Consider the following 21426-nt stretch of genomic DNA (forward strand, 5'->3'; position numbering starts at 1 on the left):
GTCAGAGTTGGGGTGTTACAGAGAGAGAGGGGTGTGGGGGCTGGAGTTGAGGGGTCACAGAGACAGAGAGGGGTGTGGGGGCTAGAGTTGGGGGGTGTTACAGAGACAGAGAGGGGTGTGGGGGTCAGTTGGGGGGTCACAGAGACAGGGAGGGTGTGGGGGTCAGAGTTGGGGGGTCACAGAGACAGGGAGGGTGTGGGGGTCAGAGTTGGGGGGTCACAGAGACAGGGAGGGGTGTGGGGGTTGGAGTTGGGGGTCAGAGACAGGGAGGTGTGGGGGGTCACAGAGACAGGGAGGGGTGTGGGGGTCACAGAGACAGGGAGGGGTGTGGGGGTCAGAGTTGGCGTGTTACAGAGAGAGAGGGGTGTGGGGGCTGGAGTTGAGGGGTCACAGAGACAGAGAGGGGTGTGGGGGCTAGAGTTGGGGGGTGTTACAGAGACAGAGAGGGGTGTAGGGGTCAGAGTTGGGAGGTCACAGAGACAGGGAGGGGTGTAGGGGTCAGAGTTAGGGGGTGTTACAGAGACAGGGAGCGGACTGGGGACTGGAGGGGGTCACAGAGACAGGAAGGGGTGTGGGGGTCAGTTGGGGGTCAGAGACAGGGAGGGGTGTGGGGGCTAGAGTTGGGGGGTGTTACAGAGACAGAGGGGTGTAGGGGTCAGAGTTGGGAGGTCACAGAGACAGGGAGGGGTGTGGGGGTCAGTTGGGGGGTCACAGAGACAGGGAGGGTGTGGGGGTCAGAGTTGGGGGGGTCACAGAGACAGGGAGGGTGTGGGGGTCAGAGTTGGGGGGTCACAGAGACAGGGAGGGGTGTGGGGGTTGGAGTTGGGGGTCAGAGACAGGGAGGTGTGGGGGGTCACAGAGACAGGGAGGGGTGTGGGGGTCACAGAGACAGGGAGGGGTGTGGGGGTCAGAGTTGGGGTGTTACAGAGACAGGGAGCGGACTGGGGACTGGAGGGGGTCACAGAGACAGGAAGGGGTGTGGGGGTCAGTTGGGGTGTCACAGAGACAGGGAGGGGTGTGGGGGTCAGAGTTGGGGTGTTACAGAGAGAGAGGGGTGTGGGGGCTGGAGTTGAGGGGTCACAGAGACAGAGAGGGGTGTGGGGGCTAGAGTTGGGGGGTGTTACAGAGACAGAGAGGGGTGTAGGGGTCAGAGTTGGGAGGTCACAGAGACAGGAAGGGGTGTGGGGGTCAGTTGGGGGGTCACAGAGACAGGGAGGGTGTGGGGGTCAGAGTTGGGGGGTCACAGAGACAGGGAGGGTGTGGGGGTCAGAGTTGGGGGGTCACAGAGACAGGGAGGGGTGTGGGGGTTGGAGTTGGGGGTCAGAGACAGGGAGGTGTGGGGGGTCACAGAGACAGGGAGGGGTGTGGGGGTCACAGAGACAGGGAGGGGTGTGGGGGTCAGAGTTGGGGTGTTACAGAGACAGGGAGCGGACTGGGGACTGGAGGGGGTCACAGAGACAGGAAGGGGTGTGGGGGTCAGTTGGGGGTCAGAGACAGGGAGGGGTGTGGGGGTCAGAGTTAGGGGGTGAAACAGAGGGAGCGGTCTGTGGGCTGGAGGGGGTCACAGAGACAGGGAGGGGTGTGGGGGTCAGTTGGGGGGTCACAGAGACAGGGAGAGGTGTGGGGGTCAGAGTTAGGGGGTGTTACAGAGACAGGGAGCAGTCTGGGGGCTGGAGGGGTTCACAGAGACAGGGAGGGGTGTGGGGGTCAGAGTTAGGGGATGTTACAAGAGAGAGGGGTGAGGGTCAGAGTTGGGGGTTCAGACAGAAAGGGGTGTGGGGGTCAGAGTTGGGGGGTCACAGACAGGGAGGGGTGTGGGGGTCAGTTGGGGGGTCACAGAGACAGGGAGGGGTGTGGGGGTCAGAGTTAGGGGGTGTTACAGAGACAGGGGGCAGTCTGGGGGCTGGAGGGGGTCACAGACAGGAAGGGGTGTGGGGGCCTAAAGATCACAAGCCGGATTGTCCGTACAGGGATCAGCTCCCGCTCTCCCTGTCGATATCCACCCCCAGCCCCAGCGGACGGCAGTAGGAGCTCACCTTGAGGGAACACAAAACAGTACAGCAGTTTCAGAGCCCCGTACAGGACAAAGGCACAGACCAGCATCCCCACCGCGTCCTCCACCGAGGGTCCCGACACTCCTGTGGAGACATTAGGAAGATTTAGCTTTCCACCACAGACTCCAGACGGGTTGCACAGGATGTGTGCCCCTCGGAACAGGAAACGGTCTCGGAATCAGCGCTGGGAATGCAGGGTCTTGAGGGAGCACTGCGGGACCAGTGGCAGTAGAGGAGGGACACTGAAGGGGCGGGGGGGGGGGGGCAGGGAGACAGTGCAGACAGGCAGAGCCTGAAGGAGAGGAGGGGAATGCTGGGAAATTTATGGCCAGGCACTGTGGTGGAAGGAATGAAAGGACAGACTATTTTCTAAAGGGCAAGAACTCCGAGGTTCAAAGGGATTTGGGAGTCCTCGTGCAGGATTCCCTAAACATTAACTTGCAGGAAGAGTTGGTGGTAAAGAAGGCAAATCTTCCATTTTGAGAGGGCTGGAATGTAAAAGCAGGTGTAATGTTGAGGCTTTCTGAAGCTCTGGCGAAGCCTCAGCGAGTGGCTGTTGTGGGCAGTTCTGGCCCCTTATCTAAAAAAGTTTGAGCTAGACTTTAGATTGGGTGTTTTTTGCCTTCAGGATAAACACTGATGAGGCCCGACACTTTCTCTGGTGTTTAAATGGCATTGTGCTCTTGCACTGTATACACTTTAAGAAAGTATCCATCCTATTATGAAGTTCACAAGTTTAAAACTAATGGAAAAGACAAGACTCAGTACGTTGAGTTTTGTGGAAGGGCCGCCATGAAAGGAGGACTACGCAGTGGGAGGAAGACCGAGGCTGGGGAGGGGGCTGCTGCTCCGAGAGAGGAACAGAGGTGGGGGAGAGCATCGCACTGCGGGGGGGGGGGGGGGGCAGAGGAGAGAGTGCCACGCCGTGGGAGAGGCGGTATTGACAGTGGGAGGGGGGAGAGGTCTTTACCTGCCACCTTCAGTGTCAGGCTCTTCCTGACCCCACCCTTCATGGAGACGTGCTGCGCGTGGCAGGTGTAGACGGTGCCGTGATCGGCAGCGGTAGGGCGGACCGAGATGACGCCGGTCACGTTGAAGGTGCCGTCGCTGTTCTTGTTGTGTCCGTTCAGCCAGCTGTTGGGCAGCAGCTCTGCGCTGCCGTTACCAGGGGCCCTGCGGGTCCACGTCATGCTGACGTCCAGCGGGTAGTAGCCCAGTGCCTCACACAGGATGTCCTGCGCCTGGTCCGGATACAGGTACAGCGGGTCGGGTCTCAGCACCAGTGTCGGTGGCTCTGCACAGACACGCAGGGGCAGTGAGACAACCAGAAACACGGAACGGAACTGACACCATCTAGTCTGAGACAAACTGTTCTGTGTGCCCTCCACCCCTCCCATCCACGCAGCTCTCCTAAATGATCAAATCCTCTTCCACTGGCAGCTCGTTCCACCATCTCACCACCCCCTCGCATTCTCCTTAAATATTTCACCTTTCACCCTTAACCCATGACCTCTCGTCATCCAACCTGAGTGGGAAAAGCCTGCTTGCACTTCCCCTATTGACACCCCTCAGAGTTTTGTGTACCCCCACTAAATCTCCCTTCAATCTCTACGCTCCAGGGAATATTCAACCTTTCCCTATGACAGGGGTCCAGACCCAGCAACATCTTGTAATATTTCTCTGCGCTCTTTCAGCCTTATTTACATCTTTCCTGTAGGTTTAATCAAAACTGCACACAGTACTCCGAATTAGACCTCACCAACATCTTGTACAACATAACATCCATCTCCTGTACTCAGTACTTTGACTTATGAAAGCCATCATGCCAGAAGCTTTCTTTATGATCCTATCGACCTGTGACACCACTTTGAATGGGCCCTATTCCCACATCCTCTGATCTACCGCTCACTGTGTGAGACCGAGCTTGGCTGATGCTCCTCAAGTGTAACATCTCACACTTCTCTGCATTAAATTCCATCTGCCAGTTTCCCAGCCGGTTGCAAACGTTGATAGTCTCACCACTGTCCAGCACACCCCAATCTTGGTGCCATCCACGAATTTGCTGATCCAGTTTACCACATTATCATCCAGATTATTGAAATAGATGACAAACAACAATGGACCCAGCACCAATCCTGATGGAACATCACGAGTCACAGCAACCCCCCGCATTCGGGAGGCAACTATCTATAACTACTCTGGCTTCTCCAATAAAGCAAATGTCTCATCCAATTTACTACCTCACGTCCGTGACCAACATCCCAAGCGGAACCTTGTCAAAGGCTTTGCTAAAGTCTATGTATCCAACATCCACTGCCTTACCTTCATCAACTTACCAGGTAACTTCCTCGAAAATCTCTAAGATAGGTTAGACACGACTCACCACGCACAAAGCCCTGTTGACTACCTCCAATCAGCCCCTGTCTATCCAGTTCCTTAGAGCTCCTTCCAATAACTTTCTTAAGCAGTGGAATAATATCCCCCAATCCTCCGGCACCTCTCCTGTAGCTCATAGCTGCTGTGGCCCATTACAGGTTTGGCAGTCGCTTCCCACAGGGTCTGAGGGAACACTTCGTCAGGCCCTGGGGATTTATCCACCCTAATCTGCCTCAAGACAGCAAACATCTCCTCCGTAATCTATATAGGGTCCAAGAACTCAGTGCCTCACCCCTCCCCATCTCTGTGACTCTCTCTGGCCCCTTCACCCCTTCTGTACACATCCCACCTTCCCTGAAAGAGAGCTCAATGATCTAAAGATCTTAAGCTACACCAACTAATTTGCCATGTTTTACACTGTATAATCTTCCTGGCTCCGGCCTCACTAACAGGTGATACACGTAGCAATCCTGAGATCACAACCCTGGAGGTTCTGTCCCTTAACTTAGCACCAAACTCCCTTTGCAGAACCTTGTCACTTGTCCTACCCATGTCATTGGTACCTACATTAACCATGACCTCCGGCTGTTCACCGCCCCAGTTAAGAAAGTTGAGAACTAGTTCCGAGATGTCCTGACCCTGGTACCAGGGAGGCAACAATCTCTTTCTTGTCCACCTTTGTTCTGTTCCTCTAACAAACGAAACCCCTCTCACTACAGCCTGCTGCATCTCCCCTCTTCCCTTCTGAGTCACAGCCAGAGACCTGACCACTGTGACTTCCCACCTGCTAGGTCATCTTCCCCCCCCACCACAGTATCCTGTTGTTGAGGGGGGTGGCCACAGGGTTTCCCCCTCCTGATTGTCACCCTGTACCTTGGGAACTGCCTCCCGGTATGTCCTGTCAATCAATCACACAGTCTCCCGAATGACCCGGAGTTCATCCAGTCCCAGCTCCAGCTCCTTAATGCGGATTGTCAGAGCTGGATGCACTTCCTGCGGAGTCACCATCACCGGAGCTTCCCGCACCCTGCAAGAGGAGCACCCCGCTATCCTGTCAGTCACCCCGCTATCCTGTCAGTCACCCCGCTATCCCGTCTGTCACCCCGCTATCCCGTCAGTCACCCCGCTATCCAGTCACCCCGCTATCCCGTCAGTCACCCCGCTATCCCGTCAGTCACCCCGCTATCCTGTCAGTCACCCCGCTATCCTGTCAGTCACCCCGCTATCCAGTCACCCCGCTATCCCGTCAGTCACCCCGCTATCCCGTCAGTCACCCCGCTATCCCGTCAGTCACCCCCCTATCCTGTCAGCCACCCCGCTATCCTGTCAGCCACCCCGCTATCCTGTCAGTCACCCCGCTATCCTGTCAGTCACCCCGCTATCCCGTCAGTCACCCCCCTATCCTGTCAGTCACCCCGCTATCCTGTCAGTCACCCCCCTATCCTGTCAGTCACCCCGCTATCCTGTCAGTCACCCCGCTATCCTGTCAGTCACCCCGCTATCCAGTCACCCCGCTATCCCGTCAGTCACCCCGCTATCCCGTCAGTCACCCCGCTATCCCGTCAGCCACCCCGCTATCCTGTCAGCCACCTCGCTATCCTGTCAGTCACCCCGCTATCCTGTCACCCCGCTATCCCGTCAGCCACCCCGCTATCCAGTCACCCCGTTATCCCGTCAGTCACCCCGCTATCCCGTCAGTCACCCCGCTATCCCGTCAGTCACCCCGCTATCCCGTCAGCCACCCCGCTATCCCGTCAGTCACCCCGCTATCCCGTCAGTCACCCCGCTATCCCGTCAGCCACCCCGCTATCCCGTCAGCCACCCCGCTATCCCGTCAGTCACCCCGCTATCCCGTCAGCCACCCCGCTATCCCGTCAGCCACCCCGCTATCCCGTCAGTCACCCCGCTATTCTGTCAGTCACCCCGCTATCCTGTCAGTCACCCCGCTATCCTGTCAGCCCGCTATCCTGTCAGTCACCCTGCTATCCTGTCAGTCACCCCGCTATCCTGTCAGTCACCCCGCTATCCTGTCAGTCACCCCGCTATCCTGTCAATCACCCCGCTATCCTGTCAGCCACCCCGCTATCCTGTCAGTCACCCCGCTATCCTGTCAGTCACCCCGCTATCCTGTCAGTCACCCCGCTATCCTGTCAATCACAACGCTATCCTCAGCCACCCCGCTATCCTGTCAGTCACCCCGCTATCCTGTCAGTCACCCCGCTATTCTGTCAGTCACCCCGCTATCCTGTCAGTCACCCCGCTATCCTGTCAATCACCCCGCTATCCTGTCAGCCACCCCGCTATCCTGTCAGTCACCCCGCTATCCTGTCAATCACCCCGCTATCCTGTCAGCCACCCCGCTATCCTGTCAGTCACCCCGCTATCCTGTCAGTCACCCCGCTATCCCGTCAGTCACCCCGCTATCCCGTCAGTCACCCCGCTATCCCGTCAGTCACCCCCCTATCCCGTCAGTCACCCCGCTGTCCCGTCAGTCACCCCGCTGTCCTGTCAGTCACCCCGCTATCCTGTCAGTCACCCCGCTATCCCGTCAGTCACCCCGCTATCCCGTCAGTCACCCCGCTATCCCGTCAGCCACCCCGCTATCCCGTCAGCCACCCCGCTATCCTGCTCTGAATGTACATTAAAAAGATCAACCTAACACCTACATCTCTCCTCAGGGAAGCCCGAATGAGCCAAACCCCAACACTCGCACAATGGCCGCTCCCCTTAAACCCAAGTTCTTCTGACTGGTCCTCGTCAAGTGCCTCAGTGTCTCCTCAGGGTTGTCACACGCAAGACGTACTGAGAACGGTGCAGCACTGGCAGGCCCACGTGTGCCAACCCAGTCAGTAATCAAACAGCTGACTGAATGACTGTCTCATTGTCTACATAGACAGTGGACAGCCACTCTTTCTCAGGGGGAATATTTTAGCTGAAGGAAGGATAATTGAAAGATGATATGCGGAGTGTTTGTTTACACAGAGAGTTCTGGGTGTCTGGAATGGGCAGTGGTGGAGTCAGTCCTGCTCCCACTGACACCTGCCAGCAGCCACCCAGCCAACAGGATTCACCCACCACTCGCTCCAGACTCATCCCCAGTCCTTGTTCACTCAGTGATCCAACCGGACTCCACCAGTTCCTCCCAGTTTTCACTCTCCCCAGCTAAGTTTAGTTTGTGATCTATTCTCAAAGTTATCGTTGAATCATCTCCACTGCTCTCGTCTACATTTCCTGACGATACAATAGTTTTGTGTGAGAGTGGTCCGCCATGTCCTTTTCAAGCGCAGTGTTTTTTTTAAATGAGGCCGACACTCAACCTGGCACAGATGGAAATCCACCCCGGTGTCCGGGAGTGGCCCGCCCTGGATTGGAACTCGGGAACCTTCGCTCCGGAGTCTGGTGCTGATCTCACTGCGCCACCAGCCGGCAGATGGTACAACAGCGGTGCTTAAAAGGCTCTTAGAGAGAGACACTTGACAATGCAGGAAATGGGTGTGAGGAGATATAGGCTGTAGAAAGCAGAAGTGATTACTTTAATTTGGCACCACATTCAGCACAAAATGGACAGGCAAAAGGGCCAGTTCCTGTTCTACGTTCAGCCCCAGGTTTAGGGATGTCCTGTGGGGTCAGATTCTGCTCTAATTCTTTATATCCTCTCCACAGGACCCACTACCTACGTTGCTGGTAACAATACGTCCCACTGTCCAGCCCTCCCCTTCAGAATGCTGTGAGCACCCCTCGGAAACAACATACCACCCGAGTGTCCTGTTCACGTCCACAGTATCCACTTTCTGCCCCTCTAACGATGGAAAAGCCTATCGCCACAGGGGTACAGAGGGGCGATGACAGAGGGGCGAGGGCAATGAAGGGTGGACATACCTAAGATGTGGAGGCTAACAGCCTGCTGGGCCTGCAGGTTGGGGGCATACACGGTGCAGATATACGTGCCATCCTGCTGTAGGCGCACGTTGCGCAGGACCAGGGACGCGTTCCCGTGGCTGTGGAGAAGGTTCATCAGGAGTTCGGCACCCTCCTGCGCTATATGTACGCGGTCCTGCAGTCCGTTGTAGGCATAAACCACGTGCCCCGAGCCTTCGAACTGGTATCGCCACTCCACCGCGAATCCCATCGACCGGTCCAGCGTGAAGCCACAGTCCAGCAGGACATCCTGACCCTGCCTGGCACTGACCTGAGGCATCCGGCTGAAGACATTCAGCACAACTGCAGGAGACAGAGAGGAGGGAGCCACAATCAGCAAGGGGAACTGGAGACGAGCAGAGAAAGCACACCCCCCCTCAGCATCTCACACAATGCACCACCCCTCAGTATCGTCCCTCCCACACTGAGACTCACCCTCAGTCTTGCCCCTCCCACACTGAGACTCTCCCTCAGTACCACCCCTCCCACAGTGTGACCCACCCTATACCACCCCTCACAGTGACTCTCCCTCTGTACCACCCCTCCCTCTGTGCAGCACTCCCTCAGTATCGTCCCTCCCACACTGAGACTCTCCCTCAGTCGCCCCTCCCATAGCGCGACTCTCCCTCAGTCTTGCCCCTCCCACACTGACTCTCCCTCTGTACCACTCCTCCCACAGTGACTCTCCCTCTGTACCATCCCTCCCACAGTGTGACCCTCCCTCAGTACCACCCCTCCTACAGTGTGACCCTCCCTCTGTACCACCCCTCCCACAGTGACTCTCCCTCGGTACCCCCCTCCCACAGTGTGACCCACCCTCAGTACCACCCCTCCCACACTGACTCTCCCTCGGTACCACCCCTCCCACACTGACCCTCCCTCGGTACCACCCCTCCCACACTGACCCTCCCTCGTTACCACCCCTCCCACACTGACTCTCCCTCAGTACCCCCCTCCCACAGCGCGACTCTCCCTCAGTCTTGCCCCTCCCACACTGACTCTCCCTCTGTACCATCCCTCCCACAGTGTGACCCTCCCTGTACCACCCCTCCCACACCGACTCTCCCTCGGTACCCCCCTCCCACGGTGTGACTCTCCCTCAGTACCCCCCTCCCACTGTGTGACTCTCCCTTGGTACCCCCCTCCCACACTGACTCTCCCTCGGTACCACCCCTCCCACACTGACTCTCCCTCGGTACCCCCCCTCCCACACTGACTCTCCCTCGGTACCCCCCCTCCCACAGTGTGACTCTCCCTCGGTACCCCCCTCCCACACTGACCCACCCTCGGTACCCCCCTCCCACAGTGTGACTCTCCCTCGGTACCCCCCTCCCACAGTGACTCTCCCTCAGTACCCCCCCCTCCCACAGTGTGACTCTCCCTCGGTACCCCCCTCCCACAGTGTGACTCTCCCTCGGTACCCCCCTCTCACACTGACAAGCCTTCACTGCCGACTGGGCTCCCCAGCAGGACCAGGGCAGGTGTACCTGAGGTTTGCACAGGCGCAGGATCCTCTTCTCCTGCGGGCTCTGACACCACGCGGTGCAGACTGCTCACGCTGAAGGAGCGGTCGTGGGTGTGCAGGTGCGTGCTGAACCAGCGGCCTGACTGATAAGCCGGCGTTCGTTCGTCTTCGGACAGGTGCGCGGCCCAGGCCAGAATGGAGTCCTGGGGAAGGTACTTATTAATCTCACAGCCGTGCTTCTCCCTCACGTCCGCCGGCTGGCGAAACCCCGCATGTCCCGTAACCCGAGAGTGATCTGTTCCGGAGAGGAGGGTGGGGAGATTAAAGAATAATTCTGCACATGCTGGGGATTCAGAGCAACGCTCGCAAAGCTGTGGAGGCACTCAGCAAGTTGGGCTGAGTGTCCACGGAGAGGAGTAAACCGTCGATATTTCAGGCTGAGACAGCCTGAAATGACAGAAGGTTAAAGATGACCATTTCAGAGAGCGTCCTGACAACTTCCAGCACGGTTTGGTACAGAAACCGCACTGTGGCGGAGAGGAGGCCTCCACAACGGCAGTCAGACCTGCTCAACTCACACCACAGCAGCCCATCCACCATCAAGGACATAGAGACAGAAAGAATCATCACGAAGGATCCACCCACCCTGCTCATGGACTGTTAGTCCTGCTCCCATCAGCAGGGAGGCTACGTAGCATCCACGTCAGGACCACCAGACTCAAAAACAGTGACTTTCCCCAAGCAGTCAGGCTGATCAACACCTCCACCCACTAATACGTCTCTCCACAAACCCCAACCATCACGACTTGATCATTTCCTGTCAGACACTCCTGTCCCTAGTGTCACTTTATGGACATACAATCAATAAGTTACCTTATTTATATTTATTGTTTTTTTATTGTGTTTTGAGCTGCATCAATCCAGAGTAACAATTATTTCATTCTCCTTTTCACTTGCATTCTGCAAGTTACATTAAGCAATCTTTAACTTAATCTTAAATGCATCGTTAGGTTCAACAACCGACAGAGCATGTTGAACGCATCTCCCTGCGCTCCAGGACTGGCAAAATACCAGGTGTACCTTAATCCTAGCGAAACCCGTTCGGGCAGTGGGAGGTGGCAGGTGAGTAAACAGTAGAGATTAGCAATTTCCTCTCCGTGTTATGAGTTTTCAGAGCCTTGCCACCTTATCAGATCCCAGGTGTCAACGTGTCTTAGGACCCAACATACTGATGCAATTACAAAACTGGCATAATTTCATCAGGAGTCTGACGAGATTTGGTGTGTCACCAAAGACTCTCGCAAATATCTACAGATGTATGATTCCAACCGGTCGCATCGCCCTCCAGCATGGAGTGGCCCCTACGCAGGATCGGAAAGAGCTGTGGAAATCACGAGGAACGCCTGGTCAGCGTAAGCTCCTTTCCCGGGTAGTAGCTTTTCTCTTCATTGACTGTTTGTGGAGGGTCAGGGGTTCCAGTCGGGTGCAGACAGGGAGTCAGATTGTGAACCCACGTGCTTTTTAGTTGAGACAACAAGTTACTTGTTGCCTTACTGATCATTATTACAAGGGGTGATTCTTGTAACAGAATTGGCATCCCTGGGTGGGCTCGAGGATAAATCAGCGGGAGACTCGAGTCAGACCACGTGGGTGAGGTACAGAGATCTGGGACTGGGTAGTTAGCGATCACTGACCCAGGATGACGAATTCAGGAAATCCTACTAGTCCACAGGACTTGGATTGTTTTGGTTGGAGGGGATACCTCCAGAAATACGTGTTGGGGAAGTGGCCACAACATGAGGAGCTTGTCGGTCACCCTGGTTGTGAAGGGGAAACGGCTGGTGATGCTCTGTAGAGAATCGCCCAAGGGGAGCTGTCGAGCAGGAAGTTTAAACAATTGCAAAAACCAACAATAGTTGGCTGTTTAATAGAGGATCTGATAGAATCAAATTTAACAGAATTACGACAAATGGCATAGATTAGAATCGGAAAATGAATATCGGCAGAAAGCAGAAGCCGAGCGAGATAGGTTATGACAGGAAATTCCAGAATATCAGCAAAAATCTGAAGCGAAGCGAGAGAGATGGGAAGAACACAAAAGGCTCCGAAAGGAGGTGGAAACCTTTAGAGAAAGGGTTACTGACTTACAGGGTCAGAGAAGTATGGACGATGATATGAACCAGTTTTAGTTGAAGTGTCAGAAATTACTTAGAGAGAAAAACAAACTAGAGGAAGCAGCCACACTGGCGAAGGATGAAGTGGAGGGATTAAAGAAACAGAGTGGTGATTTAAAGACGGCTCTGAATGTGATTCAGAAATCAGCACAGGAAAGGACAAGTAACACTGGAGATCATGCAAAGTGTTGAAAGCAGATTCAAAAGTTGCAGGGCCAACTTGCGAGGAATAGTATGTGCTTTTGGATCTGAAAAGCGGAGGAAGGTGAATAAGGAGATATTCAGTAGAAGAAGCTACTTTAGCAGATAAAACTACTAGATATGGTTACGATAATTAGGAACTCCCACCGTAACCTTACCGACGACAGCCGTGCTACCATCTGCACGACTGACACCTCTAGTTACTGTCAGATAGGGGGAGCAAATCAAAATCGGAATATAACATACACCACACCCAAATATACACTCAACATCAGCAGATAAACAACAAGAAGTGAGGAAATGAAAAACGCAACAGTGACTGTTATGGGAGTTAACAGAGGGGACCCGGTAAACGCACTAGCCAACTGTTACCAGAGAAGGTAACTGCATTTACATCCCATTTATGGACTGTGTTCCAAGGGGTGTATGGGACAGCATTAGAGCAGGACCATTTCGGACCAGTGGCCTCAAATAGGTGGTTGAGGACACTGGGGTCTCACCGTATCAATGAATCTAAAAAGGCACAGGGAATGTTTGATCCCATACACACTGAGGCACGGCTACTGAGGAAAAGGTGTACAGGATGGGAAAAGGAGATACAATGACCAACTAAACTCTGGAATGGGAAGCTGATGACTATTAAAAGTCAGGCACCTGCCTGGAGAAAGGAGGTTGGGGGACCCACCCCAAGGGAAGGAGCAGGGAAGGGCAGAGGAAATGGAACAGGGCCAGGAACAGGGAGAACCGAAGGTGGAGTAATTAAATGCTGTAACTGTGGCCAAGAGGGACACATTAAGAGAGAATGTCCATACCTGAGACGAGGAAGAGCAGAGCAATGTGGTTTGCCCTTGGAGGGGCCAGAAAGACAGAGCCCACAACAACATTGTGGAGACACCAACATCCAGGGGATTGTACCCGGAGCTTCAGCGACGGTGTCAGGCCTCACCAGTGTGGGTGTGTGACACAAGGTGGGATGAAACCGGAAGACCTCGAGTGAGTGGCAGGGTCAGAGGCCGCCCTGTTACCTTTTTATGGGACACTGGAGGATCCCGAACCACTAATGTAAATAACGTAAATTGGAAGATACGAGGTAATAAGTGGGGCATGTGAGTGTAACATTGGAATTGAGAATAGGAGACATAGCATTGGAACATTCAGTTGTGTTGGTGGAATTACCCTGGGAGCAGGAACGTATACTGGGGAGTGATTACATGGCCAAAGCGGGGCTTTGTTTTGACCCAGTTAATTGTATGAATGTCAAAGCTATACAAGACCTTAGTTCAACCCCACTTGGACTACCGTGTTCAGTTCTGGTTGCCTCACTACAGGAAGGATGTGGACACCATAGAAAGGGTGCAGAGGAGATTTACAAGGATGTTGCCTGGATTGGGGAGCATACCTTATGAGAATAGGTTGAGTGAACTCGGCCTTTTCTCCTTGGAGCGACGGAGGATGAGAGGATGACCTGATAGACTCCTCGCTGTGTGAGCATGAGGGGCATTAATCGTGTGGATAGCCAGAGGCCTTTTCCACAGCTGAAATGGCTAACACAAGCGGGCACAGTTTTAAGATGCTTGGAAATAGGTACCGAGAGGACGTTAGGGGTAACTTTTCACAGAGAGTGGTCAGTGTGTGGAGTACTCTGCCGGCAACGGTGGGGGAAGTGAATACAATAGGCTCTTTTAAGAGACTCTTAGAGAGGTACATGGAGCTTAGAAAAATAGAGGGCTCTGCGCTAGGGAAATTCTAGGCAGTTTCTAGAGTAGGTTACATGGTCGGCACAATATTGTGGGCCGAAGGGCCTGCGATGTGCTGTAGATTTCTATGTTTCAGTATAAACTGCCCCCCACGGCACTGTAGTACACAGGGAGAGTAGAATAGGGAAGACACTAAGGGACACAGAGAAGTCTTTTTGTCAGGGGCCAGGCCCTCTCCAGGTTTTTAAATCTATTAGAAAGATCACCACTCCACACCTACAGGTGACGGAATCTACACCAGAGCGTAAAAGCAGAGACTCAGCGTAATACAAACGGGGTAGGATTAGTGTTAGAATAGGGGTGGGCAAACTTTTTGACTTGTGGGCCACAAAGGGTTCTAAAATTTGACAGGGGGGCCGGACCAGGAGCAGATGGACGGAGTGTTTTGGTAATACACCTCATAAGAGAAAATAAAATATCATGGGATATGTAGAAAACATGTGCTTTAATTTCAATTGAAAATGAACAAATGCATTACAACAAAATATCTGTCTTTGAAGTCCCATGGTATTTAGCTATTTATTGAAATGACTTTTAAAACACTGAAAATTAAATGAATAAAATACAGCTTTTTTTAATAGTAACAGTTATTATTTTAAAGCACTGAAAATTCTGTTATCCTTCAAGATATTATCATCATCACTCTCCTCCTGACTGTCTTTATTTCAAAAACGGTAGGAGATGCAGGTCTACTTGTCCTGCTCCTTCTTATTCAATTGTCCCCTGTGCCAAAACTCAACAACGACCAGCACAAGGAGAGATCAGTGACAGCGCGCCAGTATGCGGAGCGCGTTATTTGATCTGGAGCGCATTTTTTATTTTGAGAACGTACGTGCACCTGCGCACTACTCATGTCCATCACTTAACAGAAATGACATTTAACATGTAAGACTTATTGAAAAAAATATTTTCAAATGCATTTTTTACATAACACAACGAAGAAACTTATTTTTAATTTCAGTGGGAACAGCGTTGTTGGTCTCCCTTTTTAGCCAGCGCATCAAAGTCTGGATTTAGTTTTGTTGTGGTGATTCTCAGGATGGATCTGAGGTGTTGGTCAGTTAACTTGGATCTGTGGCTGGCTTTGTTGATGTTCATGACGCTGAACGCCTGTTCACACAAATAGGTCGAGCCGAACAAAGAGTAAAGCGCAAATGTGGAGTAATACGCTGCACCTCAACAAAGGTCAATGTATATAGAGTGAGTCATCTATTGGGAAAACGCCAGAATTGCGGGGAAAAAACGTTAACAAGGTTTATTAATATAATTTCATCAAGTTCTGTGGGCCGGATTAAAAAGCTCCTGGGCCAAAGTTTGCCCATGCCTGTGTTAGAAGATACAGGGGAGTTTGTCACTTTGGTACCAGGGAACCAGCATGTTGAGGCATTTAATCTTTAATCTAACTGAAACAATGGTGCCTGCATGGTCCTCACCTACAATAAAACCATTATGTACTCACCTTCTTGGGAGACAACTAAGCAGGACTGAGTTTAAGCCAGTCAAAAGTAGAAGGAAAAGAGGACTATTGGAAATAGTGGGAGCAGGTTATGCAACGATCAACACCCTGGATACAGATCCTCCAGAAAATAAGGGATATTACTGGAGAAAATGACCAAGATCAGGTACAAACTAATCACACTGGTCGAGATGAATCCCAGGTAACTCTGGATGTGGTTAAATTTCTGAAGCCCCTTCATTTACAACACACCTGATTATTGACCGCACAGACCTCATGCCTGAGGAAATGCACAAAACTGAGATCCATGCTACATGTGCTAGTTGGTTGCTTACCATGATGCGCACTAATTTATTGCAATTTATAGATTTATCAAGGTGCCCTCAAAGGGGCGATCACTGGTCTTGATCAGAAGAAATGACAAAGCAGAAACTGTTAGTACTTATGAAAATCACTTGTTGCCAATTTTTCCAGTGAATAATCAGTCCTTCTACAATACGCATTGGTGGGACAGACATATAACAGGGGCCACAAGTTATACCAAGGGGTGGGAACAGTGACCTTGGATCTGGCCAATGGAGGACGAACTTTGCCTCGGCCAGCAGGCGGATAAGGAGGACCCCATGGACACGTGGAGATCGGGACCACGAGGCCAGCATTCCTGGGCAATCCTCTTCATTGACTGTTCACGGAGGGTCAGGGCTTCTAACAGGTAGTTAGATTTTAACGCTACTTGTTGGTAAGTACAGATTTTCTGTGCCTCACTGATCATTATTACAAGGGGTGATTCTTGTAACACTGGGGTAGGAGACTGTGGCCAAACACGTTCTGACTGAGCGGACAGTGAACCCGTGAGTGCTATCTCAGTAATTTTACTTGCTTTTTGCACTATGTGCGTGTGCATTTCTCTCACCTGACTTCTGTCACAAAACACCAACTTTCACCACATACCTAGAACATGAAACCTGATTCTGGATCAGGAAGCACATCAGTGATTCGTAAACCCATAGTGCACAGGGAGAGGCCACATGGCCAATCCACACCCTGGAGTTTGTGGGATCTTACCGAACACCTCGAGGAACATGCCTGGCTTCAGGTCAGGGGGCACGGCCACGCCCGAGGGCCGCTCATCCTCCAGCCTACGGCCCGACACTCTCCGCAGCAGCAGCATGGCATCGGTCTGGTCAACTGCGCCGGGGAAGCTCCCCTTGCCACGTGCCTCCTCGACAAATGTGCAGTCCACCAGCGTCCCGGTATCCAGCGTGGGACCGTGGCTCAGAACTGGGTGGAGAGAGAACTTGGATTAAAACACGCAGGGCCCAGGAGACACTGGTCGACATCAGCCTGGTCAGAGAGCACGTCAGCACCCGATCCGGCCATTCGGTTCACGGGACTGTGACAAGCCGATTTGTACTGAACTAATCCTTCCTGTCTACACAACGTGCACATCCCTCCGTTCCCTGCACATCCATGAGCCTCAGAGCCTCATGAACACTCCTGTCACACCTCCACCTTTCGCTGCACAACCCAGGCACTTCCCATTCTCTGTGTAAAAAAATTGCCTTTCTGTTCCCTTTAAATTTCCTCCCTCTAACCTTTCCGGTGTCGGGGTGGAGATACGTCTCTACCAAAGGAGGTGTAAGGCTCTCGTTCCCTCCGCTAGCCCGCAGGACACTTGAGCAATCAATCTATTTTAAATGACTTGGCCGCCACAGTGAATTCCACAGATTCACCATCCTCTGGCTAGAGAATTTCCTCCTCATCTCTGTTCGAAATGGACATCCCTCTACCACCACCCTCAATCTTGTCTTAAGGTCTTAACACTTTTGGGGTGATGCTCTTCCTGATCAATTCTGTGCGCTCTTTAAAATGACTATGTCTCTATTCACCAGTGCTCAGACGGAGGTAATCACAGAACAATATATCTCTGAAAGCACCAAGGTGTTGTTCACACAGGCCTTTTCTCCCGCACCTGCCTTCTCGCCAGCCTCTGTCAGTGACCTTGCAGACCAGCTCAAGTCTACAATTACAATCAGCCCCACAAAAGTGAAACGTAGTTTCTGGGAAGCAAAAAGCACCTCAGAGCAACAGCTCGCTGGTTAAACTCCAAAAGCGAGGGTGTTGAGAAGCTGAACACAGATATCGGAAAACAAAACCCCAGGTCCATTGCAACACTTATAAAGAAACTTTCTGCATCTACGAAGCTGAGACATGCAAGGCCGTCCTCCTCTGATACCATAAACACAAACAGCTATAATGCACGTGCCTTATTTGAGAGGCTCACACATCAGCAGCACCTGAACTCCTGTCTACAAAGTCACGTAATGACCTTGCGTTCTATTTTACTGACAAAATTCAGAAGATTAGGCATGTTGTCAGTGTGTCTGCATCAGGCCAGTGTCATCCCTTCACTCACTCAGAACTCACTTCGTTAAGATGACACGATTCAAAATATAGACCACAGAGGAAATTGTGCCACACCTGAAGTCCTCCTCCTGTTTCCTTTTACCTGCAGCCTTTTAAAAAATGTTTTTAATTGCAAAGTGTCAGACATTCTGAAGACAGTCAATACCTCTATCAGGCTGCTTCCTAAAAGCCCTGAAAACTGCAGTTATTGAGCTGCTTTTCAAAAAGAACAACCTACAGGCCCATATCAAACTGAGCACTTTTAAGTAAGATAACTGAAAAGGCTGCTTGTCAGCAACTTGACAGCTTTTGGCACTCAGCATCTGTACCGATGTTTTCCAGTCTGGATTTCGACAACATTATACCGAGAGCCAAAGGCTTTAAGTCTCAGCAAGATCTAGAAAAACTCCTATTTTTAGCAGGCTTGACCACTGTAATGGCATTTCCACAGGTCTCTGTAAAAATCCCTCAGACAGCCGCAGCTCATTCAGAACGCTGCTGCTGGAGTCCACACTGAGACCGGGAGCTGAGAAGACATCACTCCAGTTCTCAGATCACAACACTGGCTTCCTGTCCACCAGAGGAATGAATTTAAAACACTACAAACAAGAGAAAATCTGCAGAGGCTGGAAATCCAGGTAACAGACACAAAATGCTGGAGGAACTCAGCAGGCCAGGCAGCATCTATGGGGGAAAAATACAGTACAGGCCAAAACCCTGAGTGCTGCTGAGGGGGTTCGGCCCGAAACATTGATCGTACTTTAAGCTCTTTCGAATCGAGGCTTAAAACTTTTCTTTTCGCTGTAGCTTTCAATTAGAATCTGCATTGAAACTTCTATTTATCATAGCTATTGTTGTGTGATTTTATTCCTTTTTATATGGGCTGAAATGTGATATCTAATTTTATATCTTTTTCTATGTAAAGCAACTGCCTTGTGATTGAAAAGGGTTATATAAATAAACGCCTTTATTCAGAGACTGTGCCGTCTGGTCCTACGCCCAATTATAGGAAATATCCTCTCCACATCCACTCTGTCTGGAGCTACCAACGTTCAATTACTTTCAAAGAGATTCCCCTCCCCCCCCCCCCCCCCCCCCCCCCAATTCTTCTGAACTCCAGTGAGTACAGGCCCAAATCCATCACACACTCCTGGTAAACTAATCCTTTCATTCCCGGAATCACTCTTGTCAACGTCCCCTGGACCCTCTCCCATGCCAGCACATCCTTTCTTAGATATGGGGCCTCAAATTGCTCACAGTACTCTAACCAGTTACCCTCAACATTACAGTTTTGCTTTCAGCTTCGAGCGGGGCAGGTGAAAAGGGCCAAGGGCTGAAGAGGAAGGGATTCGATAGGAGTGGAGAATGGGCCCCGGAGGAAAGAGGAGGGGAACCAGAGTGAGGAATGGGAAAACAGGGAAAGATGGGCTGAGGAGAAATAACTAAGTTAAAGAAATCGATGTTCATGTCGTCCGGTTGGAGGCTACCCAGACAGAAGATGAAGTGTTGCTCTTGCAACCCAAGTTCGGCCTCATCTCACACCCGGGGAAGGGCAGTCACAGGGAGGGTCCCGGGGGGGGGGGGGTCCCCAGATTCTACCCCTTTCCAGCACACTCTGAAGATAATTCTCAGCGGGAGATTACCCTCCCCATCCCCATCGACCCCGCTCGCCTCCGGGACATGCAGACGGCGTCGGAGGTCCGGATCTGTGACCGACCGGGAGAGGTCGAGCTGGCCAGGCCCGAGCGCCGGAGACCAGCGGAGAACGGTGTTTCCGCCCTCCGGGACTCAGTCGGAGCGCGGCGGGGCTGGAGCTTTACCTGGTGGGAGGCAGATACCGAGAATCAGGGCGACCCCGAGCAGGGCAGCGACTGCATCCATTGCGGGGGGCGGCGAATCTGCAGCGGCCGCGGCAGCGCCTTTACCTCGGCTCTCGGTTTCACTTTCTCTTCCCGGAATACCGGCGGGGTGGGGGGGGGGGCAGAGGCGGGGCTGAGGGCGAATTCGCCGGGACTCTCCGTTGAAAAATACCCCGGAGCGGTAAACACGAACGAAAGCACACGCTTCCCTCCGACCCCTCTCCGGGCCTCCTCCGGCCCCTAAAAACTCCCTGCCCTCTGTGACCCTCCCCGTCTCCGTGACTCCCCCAGCCCCTAAAAACTTCCCGATCTCTTTGACCCGTCCCGACCCCTCTCTCCCCGTCTCAGTTATTCCCGAAAACCTCCCGACCCCTTTGATCTGCCCCGACCCGGCGGTTCAACAACTTCTTCCCCTTTGTCATCAGGTTCCTGAACCGACTGCAGGAGCCTCGGTCTCTCTCCACACGAGAGGCGTTCTTTATGTTCAGTTTACGTTAACAAGCTGCCGGGAAAAGCCAGTTTCCGTGACATTAGTACCGCGGAATGGCCTATCAAAATAAACTTGAATCTTGGTCTGTCCACCAACACCTCCCCCCGGCGGTCCTGCACCAACTTCCAAAGCGAGAACCCCCGAGATTCTGCAGAAGCTGGGAATCCTGGAGGAAATCAGCAGGTCAGAGTTTCGGGCCGAGAAGGGCGAAGATGCCAGAATGCCGTTCAAGCTGGCGACTGGTGGGTTAGGCCAGGTGACGGGGAAGAGGGCGATGCAGTCGGAATTTGGAAAAGGGCCGAAGAAGGACTCCGAAAGCAGATTTGACGAGGTGAGACGGGCACCAGAATGGGGAGGTGATTGGGGGGTGAGGAGAAGAGAAGGGGTGAGACGGGCACCAGAGGGAGGTGATTGGCCGGTGAGGAGAAGAGAAGGGGTGAGACGGGCACCAGAGGGAGGTGATTGGCCGGTAAGGAGAAGAGAAGGGGTGAGACGGGCACCAGAGGGAGGTGATTGGGCGGTGAGGAGAAGAGAAGGGATGAGACGGGCACCAGAGGGAGGTGATTGGGCGGTGAGGAGAAGAGAAGGGGTGAGACGGGCACCAGAATGGGGAGGTGATTGGCCGGTGAGGAGAAGAGAAGGGGTGAGACGGGCACCAGAGGGAGGTGATTGGGCAGTGAGGAGAAGAGAAGGGATGAGACGGGCACCAGAGGGAGGTGATTGGGCGGTGAGGAGAAGAGAAGGGGTGAGACGGGCACCAGAGGGAGGTGATTGGCCGGTGAGGAGAAGAGAAGGGGTGAGACGGGCACCAGAGGGAGGTGATTGGGCGGTGAGGAGAAGAGAAGGGGTGAGACGGGCACCAGAGGGAGGTAATTGGCCGGTGAGGAGAAGAGAAGGGGTGAGACGGGCACCAGAGGGAGGTGATTGGCCGGTGAGGGGAAGAGAAGGGGTGAGACGGGCACCAGAGGGAGGTGATTGGCCGGTGAGGAGAAGAGAAGGGGTGAGACGGGCACCAGAGGGAGGTAATTGGGCGGTGAGGAGAAGAGAAGGGATGAGACGGGCACCAGAATGGGGAGGTGATTGGCCGGTGAGGAGAAGAGAAGGGGTGAGATGGGCACCAGAGGGAGGTGATTGGGCGGTGAGGAGAAGAGAAGGGGTGAGATGGGCACCAGAGGGAGGTGATTGGGCGGTGAGGAGAAGAGAAGGGGTGAGATGGGCACCAGAGGGAGGTGATTGGGCGGTGAGGAGAAGAGAAGGGGTGAGACGGGCA

At 53.1% G+C, this 21426-nt stretch overlaps 1 protein-coding gene across 2 annotated transcripts in view; it reads right to left on the minus strand.

The window, feature by feature from the left end:
• The window catches only part of LOC132385428 (tapasin-like), a 33405-nt gene extending 13239 nt beyond the window's left edge, over nucleotides 1-20166 (minus strand). Inside the window, exons 1-6 of one of the 2 annotated variants that reach the window (XM_059957490.1) lie at nucleotides 20037-20166; nucleotides 16467-16682; nucleotides 9836-10108; nucleotides 8310-8651; nucleotides 3025-3348; nucleotides 2037-2138 (exon numbers count right to left, since the gene is read on the minus strand). In XM_059957490.1, coding sequence (XP_059813473.1) covers nucleotides 2037-2138; nucleotides 3025-3348; nucleotides 8310-8651; nucleotides 9836-10108; nucleotides 16467-16682; nucleotides 20037-20088 — 1309 coding nt within the window. In that variant the 5' untranslated portion in view covers nucleotides 20089-20166. The other variant, XM_059957489.1, reaches the window with a different exon arrangement.
• Between the last annotated feature and the right edge of the window lie 1260 nt (nucleotides 20167-21426).

Source organism: Hypanus sabinus (genome assembly GCF_030144855.1).
Source record: "Hypanus sabinus isolate sHypSab1 chromosome 5 unlocalized genomic scaffold, sHypSab1.hap1 SUPER_5_unloc_1, whole genome shotgun sequence".
In the NCBI taxonomy this organism is placed as follows: Eukaryota; Metazoa; Chordata; class Chondrichthyes; order Myliobatiformes; family Dasyatidae; genus Hypanus; species Hypanus sabinus.